Consider the following 22,606-nt stretch of genomic DNA (forward strand, 5'->3'; position numbering starts at 1 on the left):
CGACGAGGGGCTCGCTAAAGCTGCGAGGGAGGTTACAGAATTTTTACACTGAAGGAAAGGCACATAGAGATCTCCACGGCCGTGTTACGCTCCATACACTGTAACTGAAAATCGCACTTTGCTGAGTTCGTTTTCGCACTTTTTCATACGATTTTTTCAGTTCAACTGCGATTACACAAAAAAGTGTAATCGTAGTTGAACTGAAAAATCGTTTGAAAAAGTGCGAAAACGAACTCAGCAAAGTGCGATTTTCAGTTACAGTGTACAAAATTTTTAAAATTTGTATGAAATTTTTTTTACGAGCAGGAGGGGGGGGGGAGGTCTAAAAATCCGATTTTTCATTACGTAATAAAAGAACGCACCCAAAGAAAAGCCAACTAATTAGATGTTTGAAAATTTCGGTTTTGTTCGGCACCTTCCAGATTGTCCGGAAAATGGAAAGCAAAGTAAACACTTCCTCCTCCAGCAAATGTTGTCCGGTCCACCCGAAAGACCTAAACGGGTCCGCAAGATGTTCAATCCGTTGGAGGAGGAAGGATTTGATTTGCATTCGAATCTTCCGGACAATCCGAACTGTCCAAAGAAACACCTTTTTAGCTTACCTGTAATAAACTGAACTAAGCTGCAAATGATTTGAAGACTGTACGAGAAACGAAAACATCATAAAAACACAAGTTCAATTGGGTCCTAAAATGAAGCTTAGATTGCTGATATTATTGTTTACAGCTATAAACACGGCGATAAAGCTTATTTTTCTGAGTACAATGACCCTTTGTACGACCACAAAGAGTTTAAAATCGATTTTTAAAACAATTTTGAAAAATTAACCTTGCGGTCCTTCTTGACAGAAAAGCTCCTATAGTTGATCCATCGAAAAAATGTTGTCTTGTCAAACAAAATTTTTTGCATTAAAATGAAAAAAAAAACGTTGCTTAATCCACCTTTAGGTGGTTGGTGCCTTCCTCACATTCATCAAGTCAATACATTCAGTAAAAATAGCAACATTCCCCCTGAACATGTTTGACAAATCAACTTTATTACTCATTTCTTTTGATAGGGTTCGCAGACCTTCAATATTTCTGGCTCATCGGCAAGGTCTGATAAATAACCTATCCAACGGTAGTTCGCATGGAAGATTCAGACAATGTTTCTATCACAATATCTGAAATCCGGCCTCCAAAAAGTGTATAAATAACAGTTAAGTGCTAATAACTTTTGATAGGGTTGTCAGATTCTCGATGTTTTAGGATAATTTGAAAGGTCTTTCGATTATCTAACTAACGATGGGTCGTATGATGCACCCGGACATCTACGAGGTCAAATTAATAAGTTCATTTTTCGAGTGATTTTATAGCCTTTCCTCAGTAAAGGCTAGTACGCAGACCGGAAGGAAAGGGGTCAAGAAACAGCTTTACGAACGGCAGAACAAAAGAGAGGGAATGTTTTCTTGGGGCTTTTCTTCACCCTCTCTGACATGCTTTCGCTACCGCTGCTGCCCATTTGAAATTTTTCTTGACCGATTACTTCCGAAGTGCGTACCTTACATAAGGTGAGGAAGGCAAAAGTTATCAGAAATGGTTTTTAATCATGTTTTTTACCATTGTACATAAAAATTGACATAGGGCTTTAGTGCCAAATTTACTCAAACGCCATTACAGCTTTTGATCTGCCGTTTGAGTGAAAAAATCCACTCAAAATCAAATACAGTAAACCACTCATTTTCCAGTTCGAGATCCGAACTTGATTTTGAGTAACTCCAGGTGACCGTGCAGAACATCCATTTCAGTTCTCTTCCAAGGTTACAGGTTACAAGTGAAAATAAACAAACCAATTTTCCATCCCCTCGTAATTTGCGCCGCGAAACTTCAATCAATCGTGAGAAATTTTCAACGGAAATCACGGTGAAGTTTTTGATTTTTTGCCCGACTAATTGCTTGCCCGGTGCGATGGCGCCGGCAAAAAAGGCGAAGAAATCGCCGCCGGGCGTGTTCAGGAAACCCGTGGAGCCACAGATGAGTACAAAGGTGACCGCATTGCAGGAAAACATCCGGCTGATAGCGAAGGAGGTGCGTGGACCGATAAAAACAGGAAAGCCTGGGCCGAAATCGAGCAAAGTGGTTCCGCCGGCGGAGACCATCGCGGAACCGGTAAAGAAGAAGCAGAAGAAGGACCGTGCGCCGTGGGAGAATCCGTACGCGCGGGAGATTTTTTTCTGTAAGACGAATATTCGCGAGATCGCCCGCCAAGAGGTCATCGAGCAGAGGAAATACACTGACCCGGCCGCGATCGAGGCGGACGCAAAGGCTTACCGGTACAAGCTGTTCCAGGCTTACGTTGAAACGCCAGAGTTCCGCATCCGGGTACCGCTGTACAAGCTCAGGTTCGAGAGTGAGTACTACGAGTACCGGCTGCATCTGGCCCTGGCCATGAGGATGCGCAGCGACGAAGATTACCAGGATTATAAGGTGCAGCTGGATGCCGCCGGAATCAGTGAGAGCTGGGTCTGCATGCGGAAGGACAATTTGCTGTTGCAGCACGAGGATAAGGTGTTGGAGAAGGTTCGAACAGGTTTCAAACATTGGGGCTCGAAGCTGGTGAAGCTGCCGGAGTACCTGATGAACGCCCAGCGCAATTACGAATCCAAGCAAGCAGGGGCGGCAGCAGCGACACTTCCGCTGGAACCACAACCACAAATGGATCCGCTTCTGGACGCGCTGACAAACCGGTCAAACGCCCGCGAACGAATCGATGTCAAAGAGGTTTACGCTTTGCTCGCCGGCAACCCGCCCCGCTCCCTTTATCGATCGCTCCGGTGGCTCGTTTTCGAGGACGACGCGCTTAACCAACGGTTTGGCCTGCAAGCGTATGCGAGCGATGATGACGAATCTGAGAGCGAGACGATGATCGGGATTACGCCGCTGGACGTCAGCTCGGTTGCGGACGAATCGACGCACTCCGAAGGCTCGGAGTTTGCGCAGATGCGGTCAGAGATGGCCATGACGCAGCCCCATGAAATGAGACCGGTTCCGGATGTTGGGCCGTTTTATCAGAGCACGTCAGAGGTCATCACGGCGCTGGAACCGACCCAACAGGTGGAGTCGTTTGCGTTGGTGCAGGTGGAGTCGTTGGTTCCGCCGGTAGATCCGTTGGTTTCGTCGGAGGACGCTTTGGTTGCACCTGCAGATCCGCTGGTGGAAGCACGGGTGAGTGATTGATTAAAAATATAATTTCTATATTTATATTTCAAACTGAAAAATGGTGCAAGAAAACAAATTATCTATTCGTAACATTGTGAATATCATGAAAAAACTTGGATTTTTGTCAAAAAATGTACAAAATTATACTAAATTTATTTTCTTATACAGTTTTAACTATATTTACGCAGCTATTTTCTATTACTATTAAAATGTGTTTTAAAAAACTAACTTAATCCACCTATGTGGTTGATGCCTTCCTCACTTTTTACCAACAATGGGTAATATGCGTGGTTTGGACAAATATTTCAGCTATTTTTTTAGATCTAGAAAAATACTGGACTCGTTGGAAAGGACTTTCAATTACCTAGCCAACGATGGGTCGGATGTTGGATCCAGACATCGTTTACATACATTTAAGTGAGATCCGGCTTCAAAAAAGTACATAAATATCACATAAGTGGTCTTAACTCGAGACAGGGTTGCCAGATATTCAAAGTTGTGGACTCGTTTGAAAGGTCTTCTAATAACCTAATCAACGATGGGTCAGACGATGGATCCAAACATCGTTTACATACATTTAAGTGAGATCTGGTTTCAAAAAAGTACATAAATATCTCTTAAGTGGTCATAACTCAAGACAGGGTTGCCAGATCTTCAATGTTGTGGACTCGTTGGAAAGGTCTTTCAATTAACTAACCAAAGATGGGTTGGATGATGGATCCGGACATCGTTTACATACATTTAAGTGAGATCCGGCTTCAAAAAAGTACATAAATATCACTTAAGTGGTCATAACTCGAGACAGTGTTGCCAGATCTTCAATGTTGTGGACTCGTTGGAAAGGTCTTTCAATTTCCTAACCAACGATGGGTCGGATGATGGATCCGGACATCGTTTACATACATTTAAATGAGATCCGGCTTCAAAAAAGTACATAAATGTCACTTAAGTGGTCATAACTGGAGAAAGGGTTGCCAGATCTTCAATGTTGTGGACTCGTTGGAAAGGACTTTCAATTACCTAACCAACGATGGGTTGGATGTTGGATCCAGACATCGTTTACATACATTTAAGTGAGATCCGGCTTCAAAAAAGTACATAAATATCACTTAAGTGGTCATAACTCGAGACAGGGTTGCCAGATCTTCAATGTTGTGGACTCGTTGGAAAGGTCTTTCAATTACCTAACCAACGATGGGTCGGATAATGGATCCGGACATCGTTTACATGCATTAAAATGAGATCCGGATATATGTGAAAACACATTTTTATACATAACTTTTGAACTAGTTATCGAAACTTCAAACAATTCAATAGCGATGTATGGGACCCTAAACCAAGTCGATTGCAACTGGTTTGATCAAAATCGGTTCAGCCAGTGCTGAGAAAACTCAGTGAGAATTTTAGTCACATACATACATACACACACATACACACACACATACACACACACAGACATTTGTTCAGTTTTCGATTCTGAGTCGATATGTATACATGAAGGTGGGTCTTTGAGCTTTTAATAAAAAGTTCATTTTTAGAGCAGGATTATAGCCTTACCTCAGTGAGGAAGGCAAAATAATCTCAAATGGCCGCCATGAGGGATAGCATTTTCTTCAAAGGCAGTGTCTGGAAAAGTAGACGAAATTATTCTAGAAATTAGTGGAAGGCACCAGCCACCTAAAAGTGTATTAAGTAACGTTTTTCCTTCAATTCAGACCTGAAAGGGTTACAAAAATGCTTGAAGACTTTGGCAAAAAAAATAGAAAAGGTACATCAAAGCTGTTTTTTTTAGAATTATATTTCAGAGAAAATCAACAAACCTAGAACCTATTTTAGCGTACAAGCATGCATCTTCAACCTAAAGTTCCTCACAGCTCCGTTACCGGAAACCGTCCCGAGCCCTCAGTCTCTTCATCGCGTCGTTTCTCGGACTTTTTCGACGATTTCCGATGAAACACTCGTGCCACCGCTTTGGACATCCTCCTCCGCACAGCACGAAACTTTTGCCCACGTTTGGGTTTCGCTTGTCCATTGTCCAAATCAGTGATGGTTTCTTGCCGATCAACGTCGATAGCGTGTGCTTCCTTATGATCATTGGACCGGATCCTAATAGCTAGCAGTTCCTGCTGAAGAAGCGCTACTTCCTTCCGCTCGAGCTGGGATCTCAGCAGAGCCATGGCCAACGGTGAAATGCCGGTTGTGGATCGGCGGGTTGTGCGCTTGGACGAGCCTATCGAACGACGCTGGGTGGTCGTACGGCGGAGTGGTGATTGACAAGAATCCATGGTACTAGTTAAAGAAGTGGTGGAATCTACCAGTTGTGTCCGTTGAGTGATATTTAAGTGTGAGATACAATGAGCTTATATAGTAACATAACTTACCTACAATTAAAACAGGTACCAATAGTTAATTACCTGCACAAGCGTAGGTTCCAGCTCCTGCATTTGACTCTGTTTAATACCTTGTGGATAGTTATCACAAATTTTTAATACAAAAAGTGATAAAACAATCTTTTTCAAAATTTTATTTCAAGAAGTTGTTGTTTTCTTATCTATTGTTGTCTTCTTATACCAAAATTGTTGAACTTTCTGACCCAATCCTGAAATAAATTGATTATAAAAATTAGCATATTGGGTTGTAAATCCATTTGGAGATCTTAACATAGGGAAATGTATTGACAGTTCCCGCAGTTTCAAAGATACAATAGGCTCCCAAAACCAAAGCTAAAAACTCTATTCGCCACCTACATTCGAGTAGGAGAACTTTGGTGCAAGGTTACGTTTACATTTTTGCGCGATAAGTGCAAAGGGAAGTGAAAACTATTCTAAGGTTTTTTAAAAGAAAATTGATCTTTTGGAATAAAATAAAGTTAACAGGAGGTAAGAAATAAAAAGTTCTATCGACTGACTTCTTGATTTTTTAGCTAAGTTGCCTTTTTCATTGAAAATTCTGAGATCCGGATTGAAAACGCGAGAATGAGGTTAGATTGCTAATATTGAAAATCAATCCAATTATCATTTTTCAAGCCGATCTTTGCTTTTATGGTAGAAGTGACTTTAAAAAATATTTGTCCACTTGAATAATCTACATTCTAAATTGATTAGTTAGGTTTTGGTTGATTAAAACATTCCCTTATTTTGAATCAGATAATGAACAGGTTAAATCGGCCATCACAAAAATATTTTCGTTTATATCAATTAAGCTATTTATTTCTTACCTGAAAATGGTATAATTTGCTATTAATGTCGATTTTATGATGAAATAAAACAATTTCAAATTTCAAACCAATTTACTCGCTGTAGGTTATAATGAAAACATCACCACAAGTTTGAGCGCCCTCTAGTGGGGGGTAATTTTGACGTTTGATTGCCTATAGATTTGAACAAACACTATGAAAAAGATGTTTGTAGAGCGTCCAATTTTCCGGGGTTACCAATTTTCCGGGAAACGAGAAATTTTCAAACAATTTCCCGGGAATACCCGGAAAATTTAAAATTTATTGAAAATTGTTCTAATTTTGGCTCAGATTAATAATTTGCATCACAAATATAGGACATTAGAGTGGAATCGAGTTATATGAGAAAAATGAAAATGATAAAAATCCAATCAGCAACACTGGCAACACTTTTTTGGGTCTCTTTTAGGGTCCCAAACAACCTTCGAAAATTTGGGAGCGATTGGTTAAGCCCACGATTGGTGCAAAGCGAACAAAATTTGTATGGAAATTACTGTGAGAAAACTTGCATTTTCACATTTTTTAGTTTACTAAAATCATGTTTTATTATTTTATGAAACTAACACCGTAGAAGTATAGAGCAATTCCAGCCCAAAACAGGATTTTTTTAGGTACTCGACCCTCTCCGATTTCAATGAAACTTTGTAGATATGTTATTCTAGGCATATATAAGCCATTTTTGTGTATATGGAGTCAGTTACACTCGATAATGACATTTGAGAAGGGCGTAAGTGTTTTAAATATTTTTGTACTTCATAATTTAAATATTGCTGTATCTCGAAGCCGTTGCATCGTCTCAAAAAGTGGTCAAAGACAAACTTGTAGGAAATTTGACGGGCTTTCCGAAGAAAATACACTGAAAGAAAAAAACACTCCACTTTTATGAGATTTTTTGATTTTTAAGTTTAAAAGTCAAATTTGAAGGTGAGCCCACGATTTTTTTTCGTTCAAATTTTTAGTGAAAATAGCCTAAGATGTTACAAAAAGACTCACGAAAAATGCAGGATGGAGCAACTCACCTAAAAAAAAAATACAAAAATCATTTACTGAAACTGTTTTTTTGAAAAGTGCTCTAAACGTCAAAATTTTCAAAAACCGAACACGGGAATCGATTCTCCAGACAATTTTACACAAAAGTCTCCATATTGACCATTGTCCTAAGTCCAATCCTTGTGAAGTTACAGCGGTTTTAAAAAATAGAAATGTTGAAAAAATAGGTTTTTTGATGGTTTTTGGCAATTTTTATATGACCGACTTGATTTTTCAGTCTCGAAAATATTTTTACCGGAAAGCTCGTCCAATTTCCCATAAGTTTGTCTTTGACCACATTTCAATTGGATGTATGGTCTTACAGATATAAGCTAATTACATTGCTCATAACTGAAAACATAATATTTTTTCAGTGTAGTATAGTAACCTGGATAGTAAATTCGCTTATATCTGTAAGACCATACATCCAATTGAAATGTGGTCATAGACAAACTTATGGGAAATTGGACGAGACTGAAAAATCAAGTCGGTCATATAAAAATTGCCAAAAACCATCAAAAAACCTGTTTTTTCAACATTTTTATTTCAAAACCGCTGTAACTTCACATGGATATGGAGACTTTTATGTAAAATTGTCCGGAGAATCGATTCCCGTATTCGGTTTTTGAAAATTTCGAGGTTTAGAGCACTTTTGAAAAAAAAACGGTTTCAGTAAATGATTTTTGTATTTTTTTAGGTGAGTTGCTCCAAAAAAATTGAGCGAAAAAAAATCGTTGGCTCACCTTCAAATTTGACTTTTAAACTTAAAAATCGAAAATCTCATAAAAGTGGAGTGTTTTTTTCTTTCAGTGTATTTCGGAAAGCCCGTCAAATTTCCTACAAGTTTGTTTTTGATCACTTTTTCATACGATGCAACGGCTTCGAGTTACAGCAATATTTAAATTACGAAATACAACAATATTTAAACCGCTTACGCCCTTCTCAAATGTCATTAACGATTGTAACTGGCTCCAAATATACGTCACAGAGCTTTATTTAATTATTGTTTGATTTTGATTATAATTGTCAAAACCAATGTCACTTCGGTTTACGGTGAATCGAGACTGCATTCTGAAAAGGGTAGTTTTTAGAGCACTTAAAAGCTTGAAATTTCATTTTTGTGTTTGTGATTGTAGAAGGTATTGTTTTGATTCGCAGCATGTTGCGTGAAGTGTGTCGGATGCGAAAAATCGCAAAACGGGATTTCTCTTCTATGCTTTTCCAACTGTTTTTTTTGAATGTTATTTTTGCATTTTTTTCCTTTTCTGTCAAATTCGTTCTCTTTAGTACCAGTAAACTCTCTCGCCATATTTCGAACAAATCAGATGTTGAAAGGTAGTCCATATCTCAGCTCAGGTTAACATCTGCACCAATGTAATTGTTAAAGCAACCTAATAAAAATGAAATGTTTTATTTTGTTTAACTGATATTCTGATCTAATTTTTCAGGATGCTATCCAACCTGACGAACCGGTGCCACAGCAGCCGGAAGCGTCCGTCAACGCCGTCGCCGATATTCCCGAGGGTCATCAATCTGACGGTTCGGAATTATCCCTGTTGACGCCAGGACAACAGGAAGTAATTTCCATTTCCGACGACGACGACGACGATGACCAGCATCAGCAAGCACACCGCTCTCCAAAGACCGCACCGCTGAGCAAAGATGTGAAGCCGGAGGAGTGCTTCTGGGCCGATCTGGACAACGTGAGACGCTACACGAATCTGGACGAGTACATCACGAATGGCCTGAAGGAGCGTTACAAGAACGACCAGAAAAAAATCGAGCGAGTCTTGGCAGATTTGGACAAAATTGTAAGGTTTTATTTCGCGGAAAATATTGATCACTTCCGGCGAAACGAGCTTCCGGAGGGAGTGACTAAACTGACGCGGCGAGCTCGTCGGGAACGCGAAGCCCTTTCTCAACCCGCTGGACCCCAGGTGTCATTGCAAACTCCGGCTCCGCAAGCAGCACAAACGCGACCTGCTCCAGTACCTGCCACGTTGCCGACGCAGACTCCGCCGACGGTCTCCACGCTTGAACCGCTTTTCAACGGTGCTTTGGTATCGGAGACGCAATTCGAAACGCCGCGGCAACCATTGCGCACCAAACTTCGCCAGATCGCCTACGAGGAAAGTCCGCCGTTGCTGCCAGCGACGCCCGACACGATGCCGATGCCCGATTCGGAAAACTTCCAGCCGGAAGCTCACTCGACGCAGAACACGTTCGGCGGACCGATGATTGGCGCCGCCCCCGGAACGCCGCGGCCGTCACCACAGCGGCCAACCCCACCACGGCGTCCTCCCCCGCAAGTGCGGCCATCCGTTGACAGCCGATGTTCCACGCCCGGATTCGCCGACGAAAATAATGTGACCGTCCAGGATCTCTCGCCTCGGAAGCGGCCCTCTCCGCGGGTTAAAATAGAGCGGGACAATTCCGGTTACGCGGACGATGTCGAGGAAGTGCCCATGGACAACAGGCCCATCGTGCTGGAAGACACCATCGACCAAAGCCAGATCGATGGGATGGAACTCATCGATCGGGGTGAGCATGCCGCCATTCCGCTTGAAATGCGAAATCGCATGAATGGGTTGTTCCGGGAGGAGCCGCAGCCGGACGTAACGCAGCTGTCGCAAACGTCGGAAAAAAGTGGCGACGGCCAGCGGCTGTCGATGGGGTTTCGCAACAGGTAGGTGTTCATTCGTTTTATCCTCATTCTCTAAACTAAAATAACTTAACTCTTCTCTACAGTCAATCGCCCCGTGTCCGTTCAGACTAGTGGCGCCACCATTCAAACCACAACCCAGCCCGTACCACTTTCTAACCCGGCTCGAAATCGTCACCGTCCAGTTCTACCGCAATCCGGCACTGCACCAGCGCACGCACCATCTGCAGGTCACGCTGAGCCACAAACGGAACGGCCTCTCCCGGTTGGCCGTAACGGACCACGAGGTGCGCCCACTGCTGGGCCTGTCCGGTGGAGAACGCGGCTGGCGGGCACTGACCGGGGCGCTCAACCGTGCCGGCCGGTTCGAGTACGATAGCTTCAGGCCGCGGCCCGACCGCTACCAGTGGTACCGGATGAGCTTTACCGAGCGGGTGTTGTATCTGTGGTTCAGCACGGCGTCGCGGTGTTCCGCCGGGTGGATGTTTCGGGTGCGGAACGGAGCCAGTGGGGACGGGTTCGCCGAGGAGGAGGTGCAGTTGGAGGAGTTTAACTGTTATTTGCATTGCGGAGGAGGGGGAGCATCGGACTTTGGTGACCTGAGCGAAGGAGTGGATGAGATTGTGCGAGAGAGAATGAGAAAACTGAGGGAGAAGCTTGCTTGAGTTTGGATATATTTAAATTATTGGAGGAAGTATTAGAATGTTATTTTTTTTTTAATATGTGTTACTACATTGTACAAAAACCCTCAATGTTCTGATTGCTATTTATTAATCATCAGTACTTGAATTCCAGTGAGCTGTAAAAAGCTTAATAAATTACAAATTTAATTACGAAGCATATTTTTTATTTTGCCCAGAATCCGAAAATGCAATCCTCATTGACCTCACATTCGCGTGTTGCCATTCCCTGAAACTACATAATTTAAGGTATGGTAAGTAACAAAGCTTCTTATTCTGAAATAACAAGATTTATTGTATATTCGGACAACTCCACTAAGAGCATGAATAGTCGGATCAATAGCTGCAAAATTATCTTCAATAGAAAGTTTCCTTCCTACATGCAGAAAAATAAGGCATATTTGAATCAACAAAACGTTTTGTTGATTTGAAAATCAAGATTTTTGTTGAATCAACGCTAAACATCAAAGCAACTTTTTCAAAACAACAAAAGATTTTTGTGGAATTAAGAAAATCAAGGTTTGTTTCAACAAAAATTTTGTTGAATCAAACCTCGTACAGGCTGATTCTACAAAATATTTTTCTGCGTGTTACTCAAATTACCTCAACTCGGTGAACCTCGTTGGATAAATGTGCGATTCGTGCTGAAAAAATCCTCTTTTTGCAACTTGTTGCATAAACTACTATTTCAGCACTTATTTTGAAATGCCTCTTTTAAAAACTCTAGAGTATCTTTTTTCAGAAGCAAGATAGGACCATACTTTCTTCGGCAAAATTTTAGAGGACATTCAGGACTATACTTCTACGGTGTTAGTTTTTAAATTCAGTGAAAAATGAAAATGATAAAAATTAAAAAGTAAAAAGAGGGTTTTCCCATACAAATTTCTATACAAATTTGAATCGCTTTGCGGATAGCCGAGTCAAACCCAATCGCTCCCAAATTTTGGGGGGTTGTTTGGGGGCCCAAATGGGACCGGAAAATGTCTGTTCTGAAAAATCGATCATGTCGATCCACCCTAATGAACATTGTACACTATTTTAAAAAAGGTGCAGGTGGTTATGTTACACATGACCAGTATGACAAAGAACTTTGCAAGATGATTGTTGAAATTTTCGATTAGAATGTCCGGTCCAAATTCCCCCCTTATAATAACCGTCCTATCGAACTACGCTGAAAGCTGAAATAGAAATCGAAGTGAAATCAGTTTACTTTCCTTCACCACTCGAAAGTTACCAAGATGCGGGAATGTTTTTGCAAGGCTGTTGCAAGCAATCGGCGGCAGTAAAGGAAATTTGAACATTAAAAACTACCCTTTACAGGGCTCTTAATGATTACGAGATAGTTATTCTAAATTTCCAGAAACAGATTTTCACAGTGGCACAAAAAATGTGCATTGCAGTAGTCTATTTATTACTTCCTGCCTAATAAGCAATATATTTTAACTGCTTAGCATTAGCATATTTTAACTGCTTAATTTCAGATAATGGCCAAATGCAACTTTTTATGTCCAGTATCAAAAATCATTAAGTTTGATACCCATATTGCCCCAACTCTTACGGTCCGGCAAATGTCCCCTCATCGGAACATCCCCGGGGCCTCCGGCCACTTCGGATTGTGGCCACTACTGCCAAAATGTCAAATTTCATGTCCGGTATCAAAAACCATTAGGTTTGATACCCATATTGCCCCAACTCTTACGGTCCAGCAAATGTCCCCCCATCGGAACATCCGCGGGGCCTCCGGCCACTCCGGATTGTGGCCACTACTGCCGAAATGTCAAATTTCATGTCCAGTATCAAAATCCTTAAAGTTTGATATCCATATTGCCCCAACTCTTACGGTCCAGAAAATGTCCCCCCATCGGAACATCTGCCGGGCCCTCCGGACACTCCGGATTGTGGCCACTACTGCCGAAATGTCAAATTTCATGTTCAGTATCAAATACCATAAAGTTTGATACCCATATTGCCCCAACTCTTACGGTCCGGCAAATGTCCCCCCATCGGAACATCCCCGGGGCCTCCGGACACTCCAGGTGGTGGCCACTACTGCCAAAATGTCAAATTTCATGTCCAGTATCAAAATCCCTAAAGTTTGATACCCATATTGCCCCAACTCTTACGGTCCGGCAAATGTCCCCCCATCGGAACATCCCCGGGACCTCCGGACACTCCAGGTGGTGGCCACTACTGCCAAAATGTCAAATTTCATGTCCAGTATCAAAATCCCTAAAGTTTGATACCCATATTGCCCCAACTCTTATGGTTCCGCAAATGTCCCCTTATCGGAACATCCCCGGGCCTCCGGCCACTCCGGATTGTGGTCACTACTGCCGAAATGTCAAATTTCATGTCCGGTATCAAAAACCATAAAGTTTGATACCCATATTGCCCCAACTCTTACGGTCCGGCAAATTTCCCCCCATCGGAACATCCGCGGGGCCTCCGGCCACTCCGGATTGTGGCCACTACTGCCGAAATGTCAGATTTCATGTCTGGTATCAAAAACCATAAAGTTTGATACCCATATTGCCCCAACTCTTACGGTCCGGCAAATGTCCCCCCATCGGAACATCCCCGGGGCCTCCGGACACTCCAGGTGATGGCCACTACTGCCAAAATGTCAAATTTCATGTCCAGTATCAAAATCCCTAAAGTTTGATACCCATATTGCCCCAACTCTTACGGTTCGGCAAATGTCCCCCCATCGGAACATCCCCGGGGCCTCCGGACACTCCAGGTGGTGGCCACTACTGCCAAAATGTCAAATTTCATGTCCAGTATCAAAATCCCTAAAGTTTGATACCCATATTGACCCAACTCTTACGGTTCGGCAAATGCCCCCCCATCGGAACATCCCCGGGGCCTCCGGCCACTCCGGATTGTGGTCACTACTGCCGAAACATCAAATTTCATGTCCAGTATCAAAATCCCTAAAGTTTGATACCCATATTGCCCCAACTCTTATGGTTCCTCCAAATGTCCCCTTATCGGAACATCCCCGGGGCCTCCGGCCACTCCAGGTGGTGGCCACTACTGCCGAAATGTCAGATTTCATGTCTGGTATCAAAAACCATAAAGTTTGATACCCATATTGCCCCAACTCTTATGGTTCCTCCAAATGTCCCCTTATCGGAACATCCCCGGGGCCTCCGGCCACTCCAGGTGATGGCCACTACTGCCAAAATGTCAAATTTCATGTCCAGTATCAAAATCCCTAAAGTTTGATACCCATATTGCCCCAACTCTTACGGTTCGGCAAATGTCCCCCCATCGGAACATCCCCGGGGCCTCCGGACACTCCAGGTGGTGGCCACTACTGCCAAAATGTCAAATTTCATGTCCAGTATCAAAATCCCTAAAGTTTGATACCCATATTGCCCCAACTCTTACGGTCCGGCAAATGTCCCCCCATCGGAACATCCGCGGGGCCTCCGGCCACTCCGGATTGTGGCCACTACTGCCAAAATGTCAAATTTCATGTCCGGTATCAAAAACCATAAAGTTTGATACCCATATTGCCACAACTCTTACGGTCCGGAAAATGTCCCCCCATCGGAACATCCGCGGGGCCTCCGGCCACTCCAGGTGGTGGCCAGTTCCAATGATCGACTCACGCGACCGGCATGTCTTAGTTGGTCCTTGCCTCCAAGCCATCTGCTCCCGGTCCTCCAGGCCGTCTGCTACCGAGCCACCAGGCCATCTGCTTCTGATGTGTCCTCGTCGTCGTCCAGCAATAGAATGAATTTTCGGGACCGACCGAGCCGAGTTTTTTTGGCTCGTCGACGATCCGAAAATTATGAGGTGGAGTGGGGGAGATTTTAGATACATCAATCTCACGTCTCTCGATTGACTGATTGGGAAACGTTCGTTCATCCAACCAGCGTGCACCAAAAAGAGGGGAAATTTGCCGAGAGGGGAATTCGTCACGTAACGTTTTCGCTTCGCGAAAATTTTGGATTGACACCACGTATAGAAACCTTAGGACAAAGTTCTTTGTCAAAATCGAAAAGAACGGGAATTTTTCAGTAAAATAACTCAAACTAGAGTTTGAGTTAAATTAAAAATAACAAAAAATAAAAATGGTCGCAATCGTGAGATTTTGTAGAGAATTGTCCTACTTCCCAGCTCGTTCCAAGGGGACCATAGTTGATCCATCAAAAAAAAAGTTGTCTTGGCAATTTTTTTTGCATTATAAAATGAAAAAAAAAAAAAAAGTGATCAGAAATGGTTTTAGATCGTGTTTTTTACCGTTGTAGGTAAAAATTGACATAGGGCTTTAGTACCCATACAAAAAGAAATCTTTATTGTATGGAGCGTGGACAAATGCTGAACCTCCCCCTAAAGAGTCCACTTGGTTTATGGATGGCCCTTTCAAGTATTTTTGACTTTTTTTTTTAATTTTGAGTGAGTTTATCGATGAATAGTAATTATAATTTCACTAATGTGAAACTCAATTTTACTCTTTACAACCTAACCTCGCCTCTAAATATGCTTCGAGCTCAATATTCACCAAAAATACGCGAAAAAATCGACCATTTTTAATCTTTCAAAAGCAGTGAAAATAAGAACTATTGGTAAAGAAAATATTGGTAGTTTGGCTTGTTTTACCGTGACTTTGTCAATGTTCAAAAATTAAAATAAGTCAATAAGCAAAAATTAAAAAAAGTGACTGTAAAAATACATAACTAGGAGACGGTAGAATAAGTCATGTACTATTGTAATTAAAATACTAAAAATGAAACAGGAAACCCATGAAGCAAGAGAAGCAATTTTCGTAAAACAAAAGCTGCTTAAAATGAAATATAACAAAATTCGAAAAAACAAATGTTTGGATGTTATAGAGCTAATCAAAGTTCAAAAACTTTTATGTAGAGTAGCTATTTAAATATATTTATTATATAGTATTTTTTATTTACATCGGATTTACATTTTGGGAATTTCTCAATCAATTTAGCAGCCGTTTGGTTTATCAATAATTTTTACCATTTTTCGTTTATTTTCTTTTTCGTTTTGGTTTTCTCTCTGCTCTCACATGATCTTCAGTACAGTTTTTGTTGGTTTGTGTGTGTGCATTTTTGTTTTGTTTTTCTTGTATAATTTCCCACGCGTTTTTCCATTTCATCACTGGCATTCTTGTGTTGGTTTGTTGTGTGAATGTTTTCTTGATCGTATTTCTTCGTCCTCTCGTCGTCTTCGTAGTTTCCCCATATTTGTTTGGTTTGTTTTTGTTTTACACTTTGTCCATTTAACACGTTTCTTTTGCCATTTACATAAAACGGTTACGGTAAGCTACTAGTACCATCGATACATGCTTGTGGGTTTACACAGGTTTGCTGGTTTTGTTGTTTGCGCTTGATTTTAAGTTTGTTCTTTTTTGTTTGTCTCCATGATTAAACAACTTACACTCACACATGGTTTCACTTATTGTATGCTTCGTATTGTTTTGCTCTGCTGAAACATAGCTTCTTTTGTTTTTGCTGGGTTTTGTTTTGGGTTTCTCATTCGCTTTGATACATGAATAAACACACAGTTTTACAAAAAAAAGCGCTTCTGGCGTGTGTTTGTTTGTTTTGCTTTAAATATTTTCTCTCTTTCTTCCATTGGTTTCGGGTTTTTCGTTTGTTTCACTTTTGTTTTAGTAGTTGTTGATGTTGTGTATTGTTGTGTGTCTTGTGATTGATTATATTTTTTTCTGTCTTTCTCCGTACGTGTGTGTGTTTGTTAGATTGACTGCTTTCTTTTGCGATCTCTGATATATCATTTCTTTCTGTTCCTTTGTGTAACAATTGATAGAAAACAATGTAACAAATCGAACTAAATTTTACTCATAACTGCATATATATTTTTAAATAATTTATTTTGATTTCTCTGGAAGCGATGCTCTATGTACATACTTTTGTTAAAGATCTCTCGTAATACCATTGTGTTTTATCACTGAACTTGTTTGTTTTCACATATGCACGAATTTATTAAATGATATATACTTTGCATAACTTTTTTTCGTTATCTGTTTGGCCTAATAAATATATAGTGTCTATTTAATATTGCGCCTCTTATTGGACATTCTTATTATCTCGTTCCACAGTGTTTTTGCAGCGTGTATTTGTTTTGTTTATTAGTTTTTTGTTGTTGCTAGACTCCATCAAAATAGAAACAAACTTAACTAGAAAAATCGATATGATATTAAATACATTTTGCAGCATTTGGGAGGGGATTTAGGGAGAGTTTGTGCAACGATACTATTATAGATGCCTCTCACAGTGTTTTTTGTTTGTGTGTGTATTTGAGTAACATTTTGCCTTGATAACAGGTTGACGAATGCGACTTTACCATAAAATTAACATTATTTTATTTTCGTCTCACAGCAGCTTATAACTTAGGTAACAGTTTGCTAAAGTAATTTGTTGTTGCAGTTTTGGGACACTTAAAATATATATAGTTTGAACGGTTCAACTAACAAAGTTTTGCATAATTTGACTTATTCGTGTGTGACGTTTCAAGTTGATTTCTTGCGTTTTATTCTTTTTCTTCTTTTTAATTTTACTTTCATTCACATTATTTGTTGCGCTGATAAATAATTACATAATCTTTGTTGTGCCTTTTCTGATGGTATTTCCTTTTTTTGGTTAATTTTCTGTTCGACAGCACGTGTTAAGTAGACTTTTTGGAAGTTTTCGTGTTTTTTTTCTGTTTAAATTGTCTGATTCCGGTATTATCAATTGAGCTTTTTCCTGGCAGATGCATAATTAACCTAACTTTGTAACTCAAACATCCTGTGATTTTACAAACTTATGTTATTTTCTGAGTATTGAGTTTCTTATAAAGAATTGTTTGAAAAATTAGGTTGTAATTTAGTCTTGGAAATTAAAATTGCTTGAAAACATTTTTTTTTCTACATCTGCCCACGAAAGTTTGCTCGTGCGTCTCGAGAATTTTGTCAAATTTTCAATAAGTTTTAGCTAGAGTGATCGGCCTCAAATTCAGGAAATTGGTTCTTCTCCGACCTTCTCGTTTTTTTATTATTCTTTGTTCCTATTACTTTTGTATATAAATATATAATGTGCCTGTGTCTGGAGCACCTGCTGTGGGTGCCAGAAGTGTTTCATTTTCTTCACCTGCTCAATTAGAAAAGACTTGCTCTGATTTCTGAGAGGAGGTGTTCATTTCCGGCGTTACTTCAATTCGCAATGCTGAGCTGGTGTGCTGGCCTTCTGTATGTTTGAGTAAATCTTTTGTAAGGTTGGAACATTGATTTTGATATTTTTCATCCATCAGAAAGTTATTTTAAATTATTAGCTTAATTTAAGAATGCAAAAATGTAAGTGATTTTTTTTGAATTATAACTTTTTTTTATTAAAATGAAATGTTTGAAAAATAATTTATCAAAAATTTAAATAAAAACTCTGAATAAAAAACCCAAAATAAATCTATTTGTTTCCGTTGCTCATGAACAGGATATCGCCAATTTTTCAGTAAAAAACTAATAAATGTTGTAAGAGCAGCGTTAGTAAAACCAACAAATTCTGAAATTTTCCATCATTCTCAATTGATTTTTTATTTCTCCAACAACTCACGAAAGGGAGAAGAGAGATTTGCTCATTTTCGATTCTTGCTCTCGGTAGAAGATTTGTTATACACATTGTTTTTCTATACACGTTAGATTACTCTTTCAGTAGCACGAGAGGAGCGCTTCAGTTGATCACCTCTTTTCATGCGGGATCCAGAAATAGTAAATTGAACAAACAACTCAAAAAAATGTTTTGGTTGATGCATTCTGAATTAAAACTTAAATATTTTTTTAAAACAAGCATGGCCACCAAATGGCCGACTGGCAATGATACCTTTCCGAGGGTCAATTTCAATTCAATGAGCACTGATTAATTACTCTGTGCCGACCGAACCATTGAAATCTTCGACTAAGAACGGATCGTGAGTGAATGTGAGTGATCCCAACGCAGTCAGCGATTAGACTGCTCACTAAATCCGTCATGAATAAACTACTCCGCTTTTCGGCGACACTCACATAAGAGCAAAGCCACTCAAGCTATTCTCGATTTCGTTGGTAGATTTAAAAGCGTGAACTCACATGATTGATGAACTCAAATGCATGCAAAAACACACGAAGAAACACAAAAGTATTCTCGATTTCATTGGTATGTTTTCAAACGAGCACTTACAATGAACTCACTTTCATGAGCGATGAACTCCAATGCATGTAAAAAGTCACAAACAGGAATAAGGGAGCAGGAAATGGTCATTTTTCTCTCAATTCTCTCAAACAAACAATTAATGCTTTGATCGAACGATGATCATTTTGCTTCGTGCGTGTTTTAAAAGATCTCAGTGAAAAAGATAATAGTGATTGATGTTTTACGTAGCGTCTGATCTGTGCTCGCGAGTGAAGGTGAGACAATTGAATCACTGCTAATGAAATTTTGGGTATTTCGGGTAATTAAATTCCGTAAGGTTGAAATGGAAGATTTAAAATCAATGTTCCGCCATTGAGATTGGTAACAGCTCCAGCTATTCAAACACTCGCCGTTGCCCGTTTTGCCCCAGTTCCTGCTGCAATTGCCTTCCCTCTGTGTGTTGCGTCTGCATTGTTTTAGGAAAAAATCTCTCTTTCTATATATGTGTATAGTTTTTACCTACTGTCCTAGTTTCGCTGGACTTAACACTAGTTCCGGTTCGGTCTTGGTAGTGGTCACGGCTGATGATGATGATTGTAGCGATGATGAGGCCGCCGTCGTCGTGATGGCGTTGATGGCATGCGGATCTTGATGATGGTGGTGGTGGTGTTGATGGTGATGATGTGGCTGCGGCTTGGGTCCAGTCAGGACGGGACTGGTCGCGGAAGATCCGCCGCCGGACATGGGCGGTGGTGACAGGAGATAGTTGCTACTGCTACTGCTGCTGCTGGCGTGATGAATAGCCGGTGGCGACAGCGGGGAATGGTGGTGGGGGTGGGGAAGGTACGAGGTCGATGGCACCGGTGACAGGGACCCGGGCAGCAACGAGGGTGCCGTCCCGTTGTTGTGTATGCTGGGAGCAACGGATGTCGCTCCGAAGGCGGACTTGGACGACGGGGTCAGCCCGCCAGGCAGGGAACTCGTGGCCGCATTTCCCATGGGGACCGTGAGGGTACTTGATTGTTGCGGCGGTTTGGTCGGCGAGCTGACCGGCGTGGCCCCGATGATCATCAACGAAGTCTCCATCAGCAGACCCGGACTGGCTGGGCCACCGGGAGACAGCGACGACGAAGAAGAGTCCGTCGTTCCGTTCGGCTTCTGGGACTGATTCAACGAGGTCCGCTGCCGCCGCAGTTTGCTGTCCTTCCGCTGGTGGTGCGACCCCGCGGAATGTGATTGTTCGTCTTCACCTGTAAGATCTATCACCTGAGTGTCGGAATACGGCTGCGTCTGCTGCTGATGAGGACGGTGCCGGTGGCTGCGTGCGTCGTCTCCATCGTCATCATCGTCGTCCTCACCGTCGGATATACTAACGATGTCTATCACACTAAGCGTATCAGCCTTGAGGGGGTCGATCTTCTTGAGCTCTAAAGGTGGTTCTATGGAGGGAGAAACAAACAACGTTACAAAACAGTTTCAAAACCATCGCGTGATCTCCTACTCACCCTCTACTTTTTCCGGCTCCTTGATGATGGGCACGATGCGATTCGATGAAACTTTCTGCTCGTTCTGAAGAAACAGCGAAGTGGTGGCAATCTGCCGGAGTGCTTCCACGCCTTCGTACGTTTTGGTTTTCACTATCGACTTGGGGTAGATTTGCGGTTGTTTAGTCTAATAGATCAAGTAAGGCATCAGTATCTCTTTGTAACATAATTATCTAAGAACCTCTTACCGGTATGTGAGGTCCGCGTGCTATCGATACTCGTTTGCTGTCGCCGCGCAACAGGGAAGTCCGGTGATCGGCGTCTATCTTGGCGTTTTTCTTGTTCCGCGCTCTACGACTAGATGATACACAGTGTGACGGACATATACAAAACAGGATACGCAATATACAACAAAATAAGCCGAGACCTGCAAACAAAGAAAAAAAATACTTGTTCTAAGCCACGATCAGCCAGCCAGATTTGCCCCACAAACTCACCGATTAACGACGGTCCGATTAGTCTTAGTTCAACTGTTTTGAATCCTTTCTCGCCGGTACCGACGAACGCTATTACTAATCCAATTGCTATCGTACCTAAACCTACGTAAAGGAAGGCATTGGCGAATGAACTGGGGCCTCGCAGCACACCGAGTAAGTCTTCATCGTCCGAGGAGCCACCCAACGATGAGTCTTGTATCTGGGAATATGGAAAAAATGCTTTGAGTTACACTGCAGTTTCAATCAATTTGAGGTTAAATCTATGGACTTTCAACGCATTTTTTAAACAATAGGAAAAAAATATGAGTTTTTCAGGTAATATTGCAATTACAACATTTATATGATTGAAACCAGAAATTCGAAAAGAATCTTACAATCGAATGGCAATGATTCACCTTTTGGGGAGTGACCCTCACAGATCCCCAAAATTAGATTTTAATCCTGAGATATTCGATAAAAACCGGAAAAATCTTCCTTTTACTTTTCAAATGAAAGGAGTTCTTGTCGTGCTATCTTGAAACACCCTGACAATTGATGAAAGTGCGACAACTCGCCAAAGGGATTTCATATCAGAACGCGTTTGACACACGTGTATGCCCGATTACTGCAAACATTTTTAATTATAATTCGGGACTCCGGCAACCAAATTCAACCAAACTTCGGGACAATGCACAGAATGGTCAACCAAACAAAACGTGTTTGTTGTTGTTTACATTGCGTGCTGTATTTATTGTTTATTCTTAGGTCAAACATTAAAACGCGAGCTTCTAATAAAATTTTAGTGAAAAATATAACTGGAGCTTAATTCAACGATGCGCAACCGTTTGATTGTTTTTATCATTTTGTATTTTGTTATGTGTTCCCTCACGAGTCTCGACCTTGTCCTGGGCTGAAGAACAAATCTTGACTTCAGAAATGTAATGGCCTCAATGAATTAAATTAAAGAAGCCATCTATAAACCACGTGGACACCTTTTTGGAAATTACAGTCCTCCGTCCCTCTTGTGGACAATTGTCTAGACAAAAATAATTGTGGAGTGGGGAAATTTCATAAAAAATTTAATATTCATTTATTCATTTTCTATAGTGGACCCGATTTCATAATCCGATTGTGGGCCCGGGTCCACTTTAGGATAACTGTTATTTTTATATTAAATTTAAACGATAGTTAATGTTTTGATGTATGGTGTGGGTCTGATGATAGATATGAAGATTAAAAGAGGGCATTTGCTAACTTTTCATTGTAAATTTTGTTATATGGCTTAAAACTTAAACACATTTATGCCCGAAAAATATCAAAGAAAACGTGTCAAAACCCACTGTAAACATAAACATGATCAAACAAAGTAATTTTGATGCATTTTTTTCCATATTAATTACTTAAATAGCTGACCAAAACAAAACAATAGATTTGTTTTCAGTTGCTGATAAAACCGTGCATGTCTATCGAACTAAAGTGTCGAAACGAAAGTGACGAAAAATCGAAACAAAAAGTGCAAAACGAGAAGTGCGAAGAGATCCAGCTTCGAGCAAAAGTGAACCACATCGACCATTAGACTCATTTTAAATCTCTGATTGTCATTAATTTATTTTCATGAAATATCATTTCAAACTTCAATTATGATGCTTCATTTAAGTACAGTTAGCTAAAGTTTTGATTAATTATAAATAGTTTCAGCAACTTTGGTACT

At 40.9% G+C, this 22,606-nt stretch overlaps 2 protein-coding genes across 5 annotated transcripts in view; one reads left to right on the forward strand and one right to left on the reverse strand.

Moving 5' to 3' along the window:
• The first annotated feature begins 1,833 nt into the window (after positions 1-1,833).
• Positions 1,834-10,348, forward strand: LOC6042230. The gene is made up of 3 exons (XM_038252164.1): positions 1,834-3,203; positions 8,910-10,147; positions 10,210-10,348. The coding sequence occupies exons 1-3, from the start codon at positions 1,947-1,949 to the stop codon at positions 10,235-10,237; spliced, it is 2,523 nt and encodes an 840-aa protein (XP_038108092.1). The 5' UTR covers positions 1,834-1,946; the 3' UTR covers positions 10,238-10,348.
• Positions 10,349-15,771: 5,423 nt separating this feature from the next.
• The window catches only part of LOC6042229, a 472,032-nt gene continuing 465,197 nt past the window's right edge, over positions 15,772-22,606 (reverse strand). For all 4 annotated transcript variants that reach the window (XM_038252028.1, XM_038252026.1, XM_038252029.1 and 1 more), the window contains exons 7-10: positions 20,917-21,115; positions 20,668-20,846; positions 20,441-20,606; positions 15,772-20,374 (exon numbers count right to left, since the gene is read on the reverse strand). In XM_038252028.1, coding sequence (XP_038107956.1) covers positions 19,455-20,374; positions 20,441-20,606; positions 20,668-20,846; positions 20,917-21,115 — 1,464 coding nt within the window. In that variant the 3' untranslated portion in view covers positions 15,772-19,454. The remainder of the gene's footprint in view (positions 20,375-20,440; positions 20,607-20,667; positions 20,847-20,916; positions 21,116-22,606) is intronic.

This window comes from Culex quinquefasciatus, chromosome 2 (assembly GCF_015732765.1).
Source record: "Culex quinquefasciatus strain JHB chromosome 2, VPISU_Cqui_1.0_pri_paternal, whole genome shotgun sequence".
NCBI lineage: Eukaryota > Metazoa > Arthropoda > Insecta > Diptera > Culicidae > Culex > Culex quinquefasciatus.